General features: G+C 43.0%; 1 protein-coding gene across 2 annotated transcripts in view; it reads left to right on the plus strand.

Annotated features, from left to right (window-relative positions):
* UHRF1BP1 (UHRF1 binding protein 1) overlaps positions 1 to 18,123 on the plus strand; it is a 72,521-nt gene that overhangs the window by 44,550 nt on the left and 9,848 nt on the right. For both annotated transcript variants that reach the window (XM_010848632.1, XM_010848633.1), the window contains 9 exons: positions 2,327 to 2,413; positions 2,942 to 3,112; positions 3,507 to 3,646; positions 6,233 to 6,374; positions 6,912 to 7,105; positions 7,314 to 8,770; positions 14,045 to 14,241; positions 16,678 to 16,832; positions 16,917 to 17,067. In XM_010848632.1, the coding sequence (XP_010846934.1) occupies positions 2,327 to 2,413; positions 2,942 to 3,112; positions 3,507 to 3,646; positions 6,233 to 6,374; positions 6,912 to 7,105; positions 7,314 to 8,770; positions 14,045 to 14,241; positions 16,678 to 16,832; positions 16,917 to 17,067 (2,694 nt within the window). The remainder of the gene's footprint in view (positions 1 to 2,326; positions 2,414 to 2,941; positions 3,113 to 3,506; positions 3,647 to 6,232; positions 6,375 to 6,911; positions 7,106 to 7,313; positions 8,771 to 14,044; positions 14,242 to 16,677; positions 16,833 to 16,916; positions 17,068 to 18,123) is intronic.

The raw sequence follows: 18,123 nt of genomic DNA on the forward strand, positions 1-18,123 counted from the left end.
TAACAGTGCTTAACTCTATTTCACAAAATTTTATTCCTTAGTATTTAATTTCTCTTATTGAGTTTTCTTGGGTATCATATGAGCAACGTTGATATTGAGTTCATGGAAGATTAGGGCTATAAACTATGGCAAATAGGTGGCTGTGATTAGCGGACTTTGAGTCTTGAAAGTCCTTGATCTCAAAGTCAGATGGTGAGAGGTGGCTTGTATATACTTCTTGGCTGCCACTGGTTGCCTCATCAGTGTTGTTTATATTTAATCCTTAGGGTATTTTTTTTTTTTTTGGCCATGCCATGTGGTATGCAAGATCTTAGTTCCCTGTCTAGGAATTGAACATGTACCCACTGCAATGGAAATGCAGAGTCTTAACCATTGGACTGCCAGGGAATTCCCATTAATGCTTAGTACTTTTGTAATTTGAACTTTAAGAATTAAATAAAAATAGTTTATATTTTATTATTTAATTCCACAAATTGTTCAACAAGTCAGTAATTTAATTGTGTTGAGAAAATATTGACACCATCTGAATGAATATCTAGCACCTAGTTAAGCGAAGAGTCGGACACAACTTAGTGACTCAATAACAACAAAGTTAAGCCAAAAGTTATTTTCTCATATTAAGTGAAAGTTAAAGGTTAATGAAAAATAATTGTAAGAAATTAATTAAAAATTTTTGTTTATTTCAAAGATAATTTTGAATAACTAATAATCTGATTATATCACTTATGTATTTATATAAATTGCTAAAATGCATACATGGTTCTACGCATTATAATTTATATCAGAAATAAATTACCTTAAAAGTTACTCAGTAAATACAAAATTAAATTCAATATTAATAGCTTTAAATCTTTAATTTTACTTTAAAAAATTATTTATTTATTTATTTGTCCACATGGCATGCAGGATCTTCCCCAACCAGGGACTGAGCCCATGCCCCCTGCACTGGTAGTGTGGAGCCTTAACCACTGGACCACCAGGGAAGTCCCAAATCTTTTAACTTAAAAAAATTATTCAGTCTTTCTTAACCTTGCATTGAATAAAAGGAATAAGCTTTAGTACGTATGATATACAGTGTATCTGTAGTATTAAATTTCATAGGGAAGGGGCAGTTAGGTAAAAAACATCTAAACAGGCTCCTGCTGCTGCTAAGTCACTTCAGTTGTGTCCGACTCTGTGTGACCCCAGAGACGGCAGCCCACCAGGCTCCCCCATCCCTGGGATTCTCCAGGCAAGAACACTGGAGTGGCTTGCCATTTCCTTCTCCAATGCATGAAAGTGAAAAGTGAAAATGAAGTCGCTCAGTCGTGTCCGACTCTTAGCGACCCCACGGACTACAGCCTACCAGGCTCCTCCGCAACAGGCTCCTAAGAGGTACTAATTATGACAAAAAGGTTGAGCAGCAGTAACATTGGTGTAGGTTTACCTCTTGGTAGGATGGTGAATAGTCCAGAACTTGGGGTGGTAGTACCTAGATTGGATGGAAATGACTCCCTGTTTGTAGGTGCACCAGCTGACAGCTAGATGGTCCCACAGTATTTCCCTTTCCTGGAAATAGGGAGGAAGGGATAGGATGGAAGTGCAGAACAGGACAAGTGTTCTTCATCACACGTATGGAGAAGAAATAGTCCCTGTTCTTACTGTGCTTAGAGTCCAGTTGGAGAGATAAGATAGAAACATGGAAAGTTCATTCATTTAGTCAGAATTGAATTCAGGATCTACAATAGAATATTTGACCAATTGCAGACAAACTTCAATTTGTGTACACTCTTCTCTCTGTTTATAATGTCCTTGTTAGTGCAGTGGTTTTGTGTTCCATCATTCTTTGTATGTGCAGTGTGTAATAATGACTGTCCGATATCACAGTTTTAGCTAAGATATGGAAGGAAATAACATTGGTCCCTGTTTGTTGGAGAGTTTGGCTTATGCCTCTCCAGTAGTTGTATTGAGAGGCAGCGGTACTGGTATTGCCGGGTTTGGGGGAACCAGTCAGTCAACGTTGTCAGGTGTGCCTGTGGGAGACCTAAGATTGGAATTCTGGAATCCTGAGCTTTGCTGCTGCTTTTGCCTCTCTGGATATCGGGCAGCCATTTACAGAGACAATGGAATATGCTTTTCTAAAACAAACAAATTTTAGAGTATATACTTTGCAGTTCAAAAGAGGATAGCTCAGCCTTGCAAATCACCTACCGTCATAGCCTGTTGGCTGCACTTATGAATCAGCCAGGCCTGGGAGCTGACCCTCAGGAGGACTTTGCAGTGCTTCAAGTGGTGTTTAGGCCTCTTTGTTTCTTATGCTACTTTTCACCATTATTTGTCTTTGTAGGTGTCTCTGCAAACAGACTCATGGGTGGTGCAATGCAGCTAACCTTTCGCAAGATGGCATTCGACTATTACCCCTTCCACTGGGCAGGTAGGAGAAGGCTGAATGCGTGCAGTTTTAGTGTGGCTGAGGTGTTGAAGACTGATGCCTGAGTTCACCCCTAATTGTCCAGCAGAAGGTTGCCTGGGATTGCAGCACAGGCTCAGAGTGGTGTTGGCTGTAGTCTTTTTTCAAGAGGACATCTCTGGAAACTTGTGGGGTCTGCTGTTGATGACTCTTTATCATTGATGAGAAGTAGGAGGGGAGGCAGTGCCTGAGATGTGGCATTTGATTCTGTGCTCTGCCCCTCACTTCCACTAATTTTAGAGCCTTTCCAGTGGTCCACGGTCAAAGATGCAGCAGTCAGCAGCTGGCCTTTAGGGAGCCTTAGGAAAAATCACATACAGAATCCAGAAGAACTTGAGTGCTCTCACTGGATAATTTTTTCTTATCTTAGAGAATTTTGGATTGGTGGTAAGGGATCAGATTCTGAACTATGGAAAGCTATACCAATGGAAAAGAATAATTAAGACATTGGATCATGATCTTAGGCTGAAATCTTTTTGCCTTGTTGCACAGGTGATAGCTGCAAACACTGGGTGCGTCACTGTGAGGCCATGGAGACCCGAGGCCAGTGGGCCCAGAGGCTGGTGACAGAATTTCAGAGTAAGATGGAGAAGTGGCACCAGGAGACAGATCTGAAACCACCCTGGCACCTGGGGGCAGACTCTTCCTTCCGGAGGAAAGCAGGTGGGTTATGAGGAGCTGGAGGAATCCCGTAACTCTGTCACTTGACATTTGCCTTTTGAGTATCCAGTGGCAATAAAGCACTGGCCTGGCTAATTATGCTAACTTTATTGCACCAAGAGACATTCATGACTTTTTTTCTTTATGGGTCCTGTTTGTCTCCAGGCAGAGCTGCAATGTGGAAGAGCGGCTGTTAACATATCTATTCCGTGTTCATCTCTGTTGCCTTGGTCTGAAGGAGAAGATGATTTTTGAGTTCCCTCCAGAAGCTTGCCAGTGTTGACAAGCTCTTTTCTACACGTACCATTAATGATCTTAAGAGTTTTTACTTTCTGAGTTCTGTTAATGAGAATTGAGTGTATCTGAATCTCTTTCCCACCTTCTTATTTTTACTTAGATTCTTTCTCCAGTCCTCGAAAGAGTCCCCTAGAAAGAAGCCCTTCTCAGGGCCGGCAGACAGTCTTTCGGCCTCCAGCATGGAACCGCCTGCGCTCTAGCTGTTTGGTCATAAGGGTGGATGACTTGGACATCCACCAGGTAAGGAGCCCATGATATGGGGAAACAGGGCTGCAAAGGCGGGGAAGCAGTTCATTCATTCATGTCTCTGCTTTTTAATATGCTGTGTAGGTTTGTCATAGCTTTTCTTCCAAGGAGCAAGCATCTTTTAATTTCATGGCTGCAGTCACCATCTGCAGTGACTTTGGAGCCCAAGAAAACAGTCTGTCACTGTTTCCATTTTTTCCCCATCTCTTTGTCATGAAGTGAGAAGTGATGGGACCAGATGCCATGATCTTTTTTTTTTTTTTTTTTTTTGATTTTTCTTTATGTTTTTTAATTTTTTTTTCTTTTTGTTTTTTTTTTCATTTTTTTTCTTTTTGTTTTGATCTTAGTTTTTTAAATGTTGAGTTTTAAGCCAGCTTTTTCACTCTCTTCTTTCACTTTCATCAAGAGGCTCTTTAGTTTCTCTTTGCTTTCTGCCTTAAGGCTGGTATCATCTATGTATCTGAGGTATTGATATTTCTCATGGCAATCTTGATTCCAGCTTGTGCTTCATCTAGTCCAGTATTTTGCATGATGTACTCTACATATAAGTTAAATAAGCCAAGTGACAATATATAGCCTTGACGTACTCCTTTCCCAATTAGGAACCAGTTCATTGTTCATATCTGCTTTTAACTATTGCTTCTTGACCCGCATACAGATTTCTCAGGAGGCAGGTCAGGTGGTCTGGTATTCCCATCTCTTTCAGAATTTTCCACAGTTTGTTGTGATCCACACAGTCAAAAGCTTTAGCACAGTCAATAAAGCAGAGGTAGATGTTTTTCTGGAATTCTCTTGCTTTTTCTATGATCCAACGGATGTTAGCAATTTGATCTCTGGTTCCTCTGCATTATCTAAATCCAGCTTGAACGTCTGAAAGTTCTCGGTTCACATACTGTTGAAGCCCAGCTTGGAGAATTTTGAGCATTACTTTGCTAGCATGTGAGATGAGTACAATTGTGTGGTAGTTTGAACACTCTTTGGCATTGCCTTTCTTTGGGATTGGAATGAAAACTGACTTTTTCCAGTCCCGTAGCCACTGCTGAGTTTTCCAAATTTGCTGGCATATTGAGTGGAGCACTTTCACAGTATCATCTTTTTAGGATTTGAAATAGATCAGTTGGAATTCTATCACCTCCACTAGCTTTGTTCATCGTGATGCTTCCTAAGGCCCACTTGACTTCAAATTCCAGGATGTCTGGCTCTACGTGAGTGATCACACCATCATGGTTATCTGGGTCATTGAGATATTTTTTTGTATAGTTTTTCTGTGTATACTTGCCACCTCTTCTTAATATCTTCTGCTTCTGTTAGGTCCATACCATTTCTGTCCTTTATTGAGCCCATCTTTGCAGGAAATGTTCCCTTGGTATCTCTGATTTTCTTGAAGAGATCTGTAGTCTTTCCCATTCTATTGTTTTGCTCTATTTCTTTGCAGTGATCACTGAGGAAGGTTTTCTTATCTCTCCTTGCTATTCTTTGGAACTCTGCATTCAGATGGATGTATCTTTCCTTTTCTTCTTTGCCTTTCACTTCTCTTCTTTTCTCAGCTATTTGTAAGGCCTCCTCAGACAACTGTTTTGCCTTTTTGAATTTCTTCTTCTTGGGGATGGTTTTGATCACTGCCTCCTGTACAGTTTTATGAACCTCCGTCCATAGTTCTTCAGGCATTCTATCTATCAGATCTAATCCCTTGAATCTATTTGTCACTTCCTCTGTATAATTGTAAAGGATTTGATTTAAGTCATACCTGAATGGTCTAGTGGTTTTCCCTACTTTCTTCAATTTAAGTCTGAATTTGGCAATAAGGAGTTCATGATCTGAGCCACAGTTAGCTCCTGGTCTTGTTTCTGCTGACTGTGTATAGAGCTTCTTCATCTTCGGCTGCAAAGACTATAATCAATCTGATTTTGGTATTGGCCATCTGGTGATGTCCATGTGTAGAGTCTTCTCTTGTGTTGTTGGAAGAGGGTGTTTGCTATGACCAGTGTATGCTCTTGGAAAAACTCTCTTAGCCTTTGCACTGCTTCATTCTGTACTCCAGGCTCAAACTTGCTTGTTATTCCAAGTATTGACTTCCTACTTTTGTATTCTAGTCCTCTTATGATGAAAAGGACATCTATTTTTGGTGTTAGTTCTAGAATGTCTTGTAGGTCTTCATAGAACCATTCAACTTCAGCTTCTTTGGCATAGACTTAAATTACTGTGATATTGAATGGTTTGCCTTGGAAATGAACAGAGATCATTCTGTTGTTTTTGAGATTGTACCTACTTACTGCATTTCGGACTCTTGTTAACTATGAGGGCTACTCCATTTCTTTTAAGGGATTCTTGCCCACAGTAGATACAATGGTCTGATATAATTCCTTTGAATACCCCACTACAAACCTTTCATGAGAAAGATGAACTCACAGATCGTGTTTGTCAGGTGTGAGAATGCCTGGCATCCATGTGAAAATCACTCTATTCCCCGTGACAGACACTGGAAGAATTAATTATAGAAGCTTTATCCTACCTCAGAGGAAGCTGGAAATTCTGTTTGGGGTGTGGTACGGATGCTAACAGCCACTTGTGGTTGCCTAGGTCTCAACAGCTGGACAGCCAAGTAAGAAGCCTTCGACACTCCTGTCCTGCAGTCGGAATCTTCACAACCTCCCTACTCAGGTCTCTGCCATTCATATTGAGTTCACAGAGTATTACTTCCCTGATAATCAGGAGCTGCCAGGTAAGCATCTGCCCTGGTCATTTCCTCCCGTCTAACTCATCCTGTTCACATTAGTCAGCCTTGGAGTCTCTGTTCCTATTCTGTTTGTTAGGAGTTTTAGGTGTTTGAGTTAGTGTGGCACACTTTTGTTGAAAACTCTGCCCAGAAGATTCCTTGGCTCTCTCTTTTTTTAAATGTGTGTATTTTTGGCTGTGCTGGGCTCTGTGGCGGTGTGTGGGCTTCCTCTAGGCGAGCAGAGGCTGCTGTCTGCTTCAGTGCAGGGACTTCTCGTCGTTGCTTCTCTCGTTGCGGAGCGCAGGTTCTGGGTGCGCGGCTCAGTAGTTGTGGCACATGGGCTTAGTTGCCCTCTGGCGTGTGGGACCTTCTGGCACTGGGGATCAAACCTGAGTCCCCTACATTGGCAGGTGGACTCTTAACCACTGGACCACCAGCGAAGTCCGATACCTTTGCTCTCTTGATAATAAAATGAATATTAGCTGGTAAGTAAGAGTCAAGCAGTTACTTCATTTGCGGCAATTCTTTTTCTCTGCTTTCCAGTTCCCTGTCCCAATCTTTACATTCAGGTGAATGGTCTGACATTTACTATGGATCCTGCCAGCTTACTCTGGGGAAACCTCTTCTGCCTGGATTTGTACCGCAGCTTGGAGCAGTTCAAAGCTATCTACAAGCTGGAAGGTTCCAGCCAGAAAGATGAACATCTGGACATCCGCCTGGATGCCTTCTGGTTGAAGGTAAGGTAGAGAGTGGGATTTCTGTTCCCTATTGGCAGCCACAGTTGCATTTCTACCATGACTGTAATTCAAGGTTCTGCTCTGCCCATTGGATAGAAAGAAGAAAAGCAGTTTTACAACCCAAATGGTCCGACATGCGTGTGTTAATGGTGGGTTGCAGAGATGCTCAGCTGGCCGTTCTGAACTGGGTTTCATTTTCTCTCTGAAGGTGAGCTTCCCACTGGAGAAGAGAGAGCGGGCTGTGTTGCATCGTCCCCAGTCCCTTGTCCTCTGTGCATCAGGCATGACTGCCACCAATACACGTCACGCTCCATACTGTAGCTGTCCAGACCTCCAGAGTCTCTTCCGGGGTTTTGCTGCTACTGAGTTCTTTCATTCCAGTTATGTTCAGTTTCCCAAGGTACCAGGCGGCTTCAGCTTTCTGCACATGTTTTTTATGGATCACGCCTTCCAGATGGATTCCTGCCTCCCTCAGTCTAGTGTTCTCCCTCCTCAGAGGCTTAAAGCTTCCCAGGACCTCTGGTCCATCCACTTCACCCAGATCTCCTTGGACTTTGAGGGAACAGAGAACTTCAAAGGCCACACCTTGAATTTTGTGGCCGCCTTCCCCTTGTCCATTTGGGCCTGCCTGCCCCTCCGCTGGCAACAAGCACAGGCACGAAAGCTGCGTATGGCCACAGAAGGGAGACTGAAACCATCCGCCAGCTTTGGCAGTCCTGTCCATTCTGAGGCCCTGGCCCCTGACACTGTGTCCCATCAGAGGTCAAAGACTGAGCATGATTTGAAAAGCCTGTCAGGCCTTCCGGAAGTCATGGAGATCCCAAAAGAAGGCAGCGGCGGTGTGGACAGCAACGGGCCTCTGATGGAGCTGGAGGACACGGCGGGCGTGCACATGCTCGTGCACTCCCCTGCGCACATCTGCCTGCGGCTCGACCACTACCAGTACCTGGCCCTCCTTCGCCTGAAGGAGGTGCTTCAGGATCTTCAGGAGCAGCTGACTAAGGATACAGAGGCCATGACTGGGGCTCCCCTGCAGGACCAGACAGCCTGCATTGGCGTCCTCTTTCCCAGCGCGGAGGTGGTTCTGCTCATGCATCCTCCCCCTGGGGCTGATGAGGCTGACTCTGAGGGTTCAGATACTACCAGCCTGATAGATTCAGAGCTGTCTCCTTCAGAGGACCGGGAGCTGAAGTCTGACGCCTCCTCAGAACAGGGCCCAGCAAGCCCCGAGAAGGTTCTGGAAGACAGTGGCATTGAACATCTGGATGCATCCCAGGACAGGCCATTGCCTCTCCACAGCAACGGAGAAGTACAGGGTGCAGGTTCTCTTGCCCAGCAGGAGGCAGGGAAGGGCCACAAGGCAGTTGATTCCTTACAGGCCAAGAGACCAAGCAGAGCCCAAGCATCTGACTCACCAGCTGCGTTGAAGCCCCCAGGGAGCAGGGATTCTGGTCTGAATGGACAGGGTGAGCTCATCCCCTTGAAGAACAAAGAAGGAGAATTATCAAGTGCTATTCACATGACCAAGGATGCCACCAAGGAGGCACTGCATGCCACCATGGACTTCACCAAGGAAGCTATGTCACTGACCAAGGATGCCTTCAGTCTGGGCAGAGACCGAATGACCTCCACCATGCACAAGATGCTGTCTCTGCCCCCAGCCAAGTGAGTGGTTCTCTGCCTCCCTCAGTCACTTCATCTTTTCCTTCTAGCTTTGGCTACGGGGCTCAGGCCTCCTGCCATGCACATTTGTAGACTGGGAAGCGCCTGTAGTCCAGGAGTGTGTGTAAAATGGGCTAGTTAATGTGGCAAAGGCTTTAGTTTTCAGAGTTGCCTGGAGAGCAGCAGAGGAACTTTCAGGTATTTAGAGGATAATAGGTATTTCAGTCAGAGAGATTTTATTTTCAGGACTACATCTAATCCTGTGATGGGGAAGAACCCAGAATTATAATAAAATAACATAATCCCATGAATTTTCACATGCCTCCATGTATCTTAGTCTGGTCTTGGGCAATTTTCAAGTCAACATTTATTGTTTCGTAGCATCAAGTTATCTCTTTCACTGATTCCCTATTGTTGATACAGATATACTGTATCAGAATAATAATGCCAATATGATATTTTATTCTTTTCTGTGGGCCCTTGGGTAATATTTTGTTTGATGTAATCCCACAATAGTCTGTGGAGTTCGCTGCAGATGTTCATAGCCCAATTTATAGCTGAGGAAATGGAGGCTTCAGAGACCAGAGCCCTGTCTTTTATACATTGAAAAGCTGGATCCTGTCTTTTATACATTGAAAAGCTGGAGCTTTGGATTTGCTCTTTCTGGTACACCTATCAATATCTGCCAGGGTAATAAAGAGGGGAGAATTTCATCCATTCATGTCACAAATATTTTCTGAGCCCTTACTGTGCACGAGGCCCTGCATTAGGCACTGGGGCTACAGTAGGGAGTGAGCAGAAAACACAGAAATGTGCAGTCGGAAGGGAGGGAAGGCATAGATTTTTTCCACGAGTGTCTGTGCTTTCAGAAAGGATGATGAGAACTGTGGAAAATCTTTGCCGAGAAGATCAATGGCTTTAGAGCTTTTGTTTAAGAGGATTTTCTTAAATTGGTCTCAAAGCAAAGCCTGCAAGTGGGCTTCTTCCTGCTTGGCCAAGATAGCCTAGGAGGAAAGAGAAGGAAAGCTTAAAAGATAAATTATATAATAATACTAGGCAAGATTTATTGACTGCTTTCTATGTGTCAGAAACTGTCCTAAATATTACAATATTAACCCAATGAATTATAAGAACCCTATAAGCAAGGAACTAATATCACTCCCCATTTTACAGATGAGGAAACTGAGGGTCAGAGAGGTAACAAACTTACTCAAGATCACACAGCTTGTGAGTGTTGGGGTGAGGATTGAGAGCCTGAACTCCCAGTCACCAAAGGTGCTGCCTTTTCCAAATGGAGATAGGCGAGGGCTGGGGACAGAGGGAGGTGAAAGGAGAAGAGAAAGGTGTGTGTGACACGGGCTCGTTCAAACACCAGCACCGACTTCCCCACTGCCCAGGCTGGCGGCCTTTTCTCAGTCCTCTTTCTCCAGGACTCCAGCCCTTCCAGTCAGTCCATCCTGAGTGTTTGTAACCCTGCGCAGTTACTCACACTTCTCTGAAGTAGTCATCTTTTTCCTTGGCTGCTCTCTTCTTCCTTTTATCCTATAAATGTAACTGTTCCAAGGCACTAGGCTATCCATATTCTGATCACTTTTATCATCGTTTTATTTTTTAAATTATAAAAATGGGGTCTTCTTTGGTGGTCCAGTGATTAAGACTCCATGTTTCCACCATAAAGAGCCCGGGTTCAGTCTGTGGTTGGGGAACTAAGGTCCTACATGCCACATGGCATGGCGCCCACCCCACTGAAAAATTATCAAAATAATTTGTGTTCATTTTGTCGATATGTAGAAAATAAAAGAATGAAGAAGCAAACATAAAAGTCACTGTAATGACACTATCCAGTGCGTGCGTGACGTGCTCAGTTGCTGCAGTCGTGTCGACTCTGCGACCTGCAAAGGCTCCTCTGTCCGTGGGATTCTCCGGGCAACAATACTGGAGTGGGTTGCCATGCCCTCCTTCAGGGGATCTTCCCGACCCAGGGATTGAACCTGTGTCTCTTATGTCTTCTGCACTGGCAGGCAGGTTCTTCACCACTAACTGGACCTGGAAAGCCCGACACTATCCAGAGCTAGCCCTCATTGACTTTCGAATCTTCCAGATTTTATACATGTATTTCTGTGTCCATGTGAATGCTTGTACGTGTTTGCACAATTTTTTTAATAGGATTATGTTATTTCTATAGAATATAGAAAATTCCCACTTTTATTCACTTTGTTTAAGATTCCCATTCATGAAGTACTTGAATATATAATTTTTAATTGCCCTATTTTTGTTGTTGCTCAGTTGTGTCTGACTCCTTGTGACCCCATGGACTGTAGCACGCCAGGCTTTCCTGTCTTTCACCAACTCCTGGAGCTTGCTCAAACTCATGTCCATCAAGTTGGTGATGCCATCCAACCATCTCATCCTCTGTCGTCCCCTTCTCCTCCTGCCTTCAGTCTTTCCCGGCATCAGGTTCTTTTCCAATGAGTCAGTTCTTCTCATCAGGTGACCAAAGTATTGGAACTTCAGCTTCAACATTAGTACTTCCAATGTATTTTCAGGACTGATCTCCTTTAGGATTGACTGGTTTGATCTCCTTGCAGTCCAAGGGACTCTCAAGAGTCTTCTCCAACACCACAGTTCAAAAGCATCAAATCTTTGGTGAATTGGTTTATTATATTCTTGCAAATAGATACATCATAATTTATTCATCCAGTTCACAATCTAGGCTTGCGGGGTTATTTAGTCTGGTTCTACTTTTTTCTCTGGTGAAACCAATGCTGTGTTAAGTGTTCTTATTTTTGTGAACATGACTCTTTATTCATATCTCAATCTTTTATTTTAGAATACAATAAAATCTTTAGAATAAAGATTTTATTTGAATAAAACCTAGGAAGTGGAATTATCGGGTCACACACTACGAACGTTTTAAGGTTCTTTTAAATTGTTTAAAGGTTCTTTTAAACCTTAAACAATTTAAGGTTGTTCATTCATTTAAGATGAATTTGCCAAACGTTCAGATTTAGATCACTTTGCATTTTTGAATACATTTTGTTAACTCTTGAACAATTTGGGAGTTAGGGGCACTGAATCTCTGTGCAGTTGAAAATCTGCATGTAACTTGTAGTTGGCCTTACCTGTAGAATGGTTCCTGCATATCTGTGGTTTCAGCGCATCCATAGATTCAGGTAACTGTAGACCATGTAGTCCTGTGTGTGCATGCTCAGTCACTGAGGCATGCCCAGCTCTTTGCGACCCCATGGACTGTAGCCCGCCAGGCGCCTCTGTCCATGGGATTTCCCAGGCAAGAATGCTGGAGTGGGTTGCGATTTCCTTCTCCAGGGGATCTTCCTGACTCAGGGACTGAACCTGCATCTCTTACATTGCATGTGGATTCTTTACCACTGAGCCACCTGGGAAGCCCTGTAGTACTAAAATCTGTACTGTTGAGAAAAGAATACATATAAGTGGACCTGTGCAGTTCAAACCTGTGATGTTCAAGGGTCAGCTGTACTTTTTCTCTTGGTTATTTTGTCCATTGACTCACTTCTGCAAGAGTCCTTATTTTCAGTCCTGATTTCCTTCCCTCCCCTGCTGTTCCTTTAAAACTATCTACTGCACATAGTTCCACATGGCTCTCCAGGGGTGCCTTGAACCTCACATGTGTAAAACTAAATTCCTTATCCCAGACCAGCTCTTTTTTTCTTTATTTTTTGGGTGGCCTCATTCTCCTGCTCATTCAAGCTCTGCCTTTTCCAGGCATTTGTCAGGTTCTGACCATACTTTTAAATTTAGTCATACTTCAGAATCATCTGGAGGCTTGTTAAAACACAGAGTGCTGAGCCCTACCCTCAGAGTTCCTCTTCCAGGAGGTCTGAGATGAAGCCTGAGAAGTTACTTTTTAATAAATTCTCCTTTAGATACTAATGCTCCTAGGAGGGTGACTCTGAGTATAGGGCTCTAGGGAGTCTCACATCAGTTTTTCCTGTCTGCTCCCACAGGTGGAGTATTTTAGTAAACTGTTGGTTGATTTTCTTGTTGGATGTCTTTCCATCTCTAGCTTATTTGAAAAAGGCAGGTCAGACTTCCTAAAACACAGGTGTAATCCTATTATTTCCCTATTCTAAACCCTTCTGGCCTTTTCTTTTTTCTGAGTTGAGTTTGAACTTCTTAGTGTGGTATTATCAATTATTGTGATATATCCATATGGCACATTATATTTTTTTAAAAATAGACTATTTTCTAGAGCAGTTTTAGCAACATAGCAATATTGAGTGGACAGTACAGAGATTTCTCATCTCTCTCCTACACGTCATAGTTTTCAGAGCACTTTCATGCATTGTCTTCTATCCAGGGTTTCCTATGATCTGGCTGCAACTCATGTGGTTAAGTGAAAAGAGCACTTAGCAAGAAGTTAGGAGACTTGGGTTCTTCTTAATTCTACCTTTAGCTGAAACTGAGTCAGTTTCTTCACCTGTATCATAGGAGGGTGGACTCAAAAGGTCTTTACAAGTTTCTTTAAAGAAACCTTCTAATTTGACTTCTGTTGCTCTTCCCCAGCAAAGCCTGTGCTCCAGCTGAGCTACGCTGCTTGCTAGTCTGCAAGGTACCTTTTGTTTTCTGGTGCAACAACTTTGTTCAGGCTGATTCTTCCCTACGGAAGGCCTTCTGTGCTGTCTCCTTCACAGTCTTTCAAGGACCACCTCACACATCATCTCTTTCCTCAGAGCCATTCCTGATCCCCTTCTTTTCATCCTTTCCCTTTTTTTGGCATTGGCTAGCCTTTGGCTTGTATCCCTGTCCCTCTTACAGTGTGTGACTTATTACCGTGTAATGTTATTTGTGTATAGTCCCCTGTCTCCTGATAGAATACACATTTTTTGAGGACAGGGGGGGTGTCTTATTTGTCACTGGCCACCACTGCCCTGTGTCTTGTGTGGTGCTTTGTATGCAGAAGTTACTCAGTAAATGCTTGAGGAATGGCTTTGGGTACAACTCATAAGCACCAGGGCTGTAGGTAGTTGGTCTCTGCTATAGATAGGATAATCCTGAATAACCTTGACATTTGACATGGGAGAACTGCCTGTGCAGTTTGAAATGCTGGAATAGGAGGGTTCAGAAAGGCCCAGCAGTTGAAAAATGGTGTGACCCCCTTCTACAGAAGGTAATAGTTGACCTCAAAGTTTATGCTTACAGTAGTTGTCTGGGCTGAAAAGGGTGGGTTTTGCAAGGGAATGAAACAACGTGCCTCCTAAGCCACATTCGTGGTTTCTGTTTTTGTTTTTCAAACAGGGAGCCTGTGGCCAAGGTAGATGAAGGGGCGGCAGCCCCCGTAAGTGGAGGTGCTGCCCGACTCCGATTTTTCTCCATGAAGAGGACAGTATCCCAGCAGTCATTTGATGGCGTCTCGTTGGATAACAGTGGCCCTGAAGACCGGATTTCAGTGGACAGTGACGGCAGTGAGAGCTTCGTGATGCTCTTGGAGTCTGGTAAGTGGACACAGAGCCAGGCAGAGTCGTAGAGCCTCAAGAGGGCTCTTCTGGTGCCTGTATTCAGACCAGCAGGACGCAGAAGGGGCTGAGCTCTGAGGAAGCAGACATTTTCTTAATCAAAGCCAAAGAAGAGCGAAGTTTTCGTGGATTTGTGAGTCTGAATTTATCCTCACATCTTCTAGGTTATTGATAGGTATTTGACCCTTATCACAGAACAACACTCAAAGAAGAGAGCGCTAGTCTTAGAGCCGTGGAGCGATGGCAGTAGGTTAACTTTGTGGCTGTGTCAATGCTGTGTGTGTGTGTTTCCTATCTTTTGCTTAACTATGTGTTTCATTGTTGGAAAATAACCAGGAACTTTTTGTCTATAGTACAATGAGTAACTTTCAGGAGTTAGATTAAACCCCACTAGGAGTTAGACTAATTCTTTCAGCTTATCGAAATGAAAACTTTTAAAATCGGCCCTTGTGTGCATGCTAAGTCGCTTCAGTTGTGCCCAGCTCTTTGCAACCCTATGGACTGTAGCCCACCAGGCTCTCTGTCCATGGGATTCTCTAGGCAAGAATACTGGAGTGGGTTGCCATGCCCTCCTCCAGGGGATCTTCCCTACTCAAGGATCGAACTCGCGTCTCTTGTGGCTCCTGCATTGCAGATGGATTCTTTACCGCTGAGCAACCAGGGAAGCGTAAAATCGTCACTTAAGAGTATCTAAATGAAAATAAAAAGAGAATATACTGTTTCTTAAACTGGATGGCATATCCATGTTTGTTTTATTATTAATTTCTTGTGGAAAAATCCAAATATTTAAAAATAGAATCAAATAATGAACCTCATATACCCATTACCTAGCTTGGGATATTAAGAACTCATGGCAGTTTTTTTTTAAATTTTTTTTATTTGGAAAGGTTTCCATTTCCAAACATGATCACAACTGCCATATGACAGATTTTCGACAAAATCTTTATTATTACTGTCCCAGTTCATTTCAGTTTAGTCGCCCAGTCATGTCTGACTCTTTGCAACCCCATGGACTGCAGCACACCAGGCCTCCCTGTCCATCACCAATTCCCAGAGTTTACTCAAACCCATGTCCATTGAGTCAGTGATGCCATCCAACCAGCTCATCCTTTGTCGTCCCCTTCTCCTCCTGCCTTCAATCTTTCCCAGTATCAGGGTCTTTTCCAGTGAGTCAGTTCTTTGCATCGGGTGGCCACAGTATTGGAGTTTCAGCTTCAGCATCAGTCCTTCCAGTGAATATTCAGGACTGATCTCCTTTAGGATGGACTGGTTGGATCTCCTTGCAGTCCAAGGGACTCTCGAGTCTTCTCTAACACCACAGTTCAAAAGCATCAATTCTTCGGCATTCAGCTTTCTTTGTAGTCCAGCTCTCACATCTATACATGACTACTGGAAAAACCATGGCTTTGACTAGACGGACCTTTGTTGGCAGAGTAATGTCTCTGCTTTTTAATATGCTGTCCAGGTTGATCATAACTTTCCTTCCAAGGAGCCAGCGTCTTTTAATTTTATGGCTGCAATCACCATCTGCAGTGATTTTGGAGCCCAAAAAAGTAAAGTCTCTCACAGTTTCCACTGTTTCCCCATCTATTTGCCATAAAGCGATGGGACCAGATGTCATGGCAATTCTTATTTCATTTATTCTTCTGCCCTCTTCCCTTCTTTCCATATTACTTTGAAGCAAATCCCAACCATATCATTTTATCCATAAATATATAAATATGTTCATTACACATCTGTAGAAAATACAGATTTTTAACCAAATTAAAAGTTTTTAAAATTATGGTAAAATGTACATAACATAAAATTTACCATCGTAATTACTTTTAACTATAATTTAGTAGCATCAAGTACCTTCAGATCATTGTACAACCATCACCCACTATCTATCTCTAGAGCCTTTTCATCTTGCAGAACTGAAAGTCTATACACATTAAACAATAACTGCTCATTCCCTCTTCCACCAGCCGCTAGCAACCGCCATTCTACTTTCTGTCTCCATGAATTTGACCACTTTAGGTACCTCACGTAAATGGAATTGTACATGACTGGCTTATTTCATTTAACATGATGTCTCTGTGGTTCATTTATGTTGTATGTAGCATGTGTCAGAATTTCCTTCCTTTTTAAAGCTAGTATTTATTTTCCATTTGTACCACATTTTGTTTAACCGTTTTTCGGTCCATAGACACTTGGGTTGCTTCCATTTACAGGCTTTTTTCAACATGAACAAATACCATTGTCACACTTCAAAAAATTAACAATAATTCCCTAAATTCATTAAATATCCAGTTAGTCTTGGAATTTCCAGTTTTCTCATGAATGTCATAGTTTTTTGTTTTTACAATTGTCACTAGAGATTGGATTTGAGTAAAATTTTTTGACTCCCCAACTCTTGTTATCTTTCTTTTGCAGAGTCTGGTCCAGAATCTCTTCCACCGGGATCTCTTCCCAATGCTGTGGACAGTGCTGGTGTTCAAGAGAACCCTGTTGTGGATAGTTATGGCCAGGGGTCGCCAGAGGCCAACAGTTCGGTCTCACCCAGTGGGGAAGACCTCAGTCTTCACCTGGTCAGCTGTTCTACTTTCTTCTCTGCAGAGGGTGGGCTCTCAGCTGGCAGCTTGGGACTCAGCTAAGCGTGTCTCCCGTTACAGGTCTCAGTTCTGGTCCTGAAGGTGCATGAGGTGTCTCTGGGGATTGAGGTACGTGGTGAGGACCTGACTGTGGCCCTGCAAGCAGAGAAGCTGACCCTCCAGCAGCCGGGCACCGTGGGACTCTGGCAGTTCCTGCACGGACAGTGCCCAGGTAAGGATGGTGGGATTCTAGGAGAGCTAGTGGGATTTGAGCTGGGGTAGGGAGGAGGACAGTCAGAGCTTAAGCTGCTCCTGTCCTGTGCTCCAGGGGCAGCCAGCTGAGTGCCAAGTTCTTGGCGCTTCTCTCCAGCAGCCGTTAGGGGGAGGAAGAAGTCTAACGAAGCCTCCTCCTCACAAGGAGCTGCCCAGAGCTCTCGCTGAGGCTTTGTGCCCGGCAGGCTGGTCTCTATCCTCACCTCCCCAGTGCCCCTTACCCTCATATGTGAGCACAGTGTCCACTTGTTTGTTTGTGGGGCTGCTAACATCAAGCTGTATCTGATCAGGGAGCTTCTGATTCAGTCCTTTGATGTAAATTATCATTTATACTTTAAAAGATGGCAGAGAAAATCTGGACTTAAACTACATGCTTCGTTTTTTAAAAATTTTATTTTTAAATATTGAGTAGATATGCTTGTAAAGTAGAATGCTTATAAAAAATATATATAAGGTATAAAATAATCACAAAACAATGAATGCATGTACCTACTACCTAGTTTAATAAATAGAACAGTACCATTAAGTTTGAGCCCCGGGAGCCCCTCTCCAGAACCTTCCTCTTGCCTCTCACCTATCATAGGGGATCACTATCCTGAATTTGTATTTTTCATTTTCTTGCTTTACAATTCTTCCACATGTTTTTTTTTTATCAGTGTATTTAGCTGTGTAGGCTTCTGAGTTTTTCTAAGTGGAATTATTGTTTATATTCTTTTGTGATTTTCTCCTTTCAAGTACTATGATTTCACATCCTTCTAGGTTGTTGAGTTAGCTGTAATTCATTCATTTTCACTACTTTATAATATTCTATTGGAGAAATGTATGACTTTTTAAACAACTGCTTTAATGAGGTATAATATGCGTACTATGAAATTCACTCTTTGTAAGTGTGTACTTTGATAAATATTAGTAAGCTTCCAGAGTTCTGCAACCATCACCATCACCCCCAAAATCTCTCTTGTACTCATTACTCTGTTCACTTCTTCATTCTATTCTGAACAGACATGTGGTTTGT

Source organism: Bison bison, unplaced genomic scaffold, assembly GCF_000754665.1.
Source record: "Bison bison bison isolate TAMUID 2011002044 unplaced genomic scaffold, Bison_UMD1.0 scf7180017864270, whole genome shotgun sequence".
NCBI classification, from domain to species: Eukaryota; Metazoa; Chordata; class Mammalia; order Artiodactyla; family Bovidae; genus Bison; species Bison bison.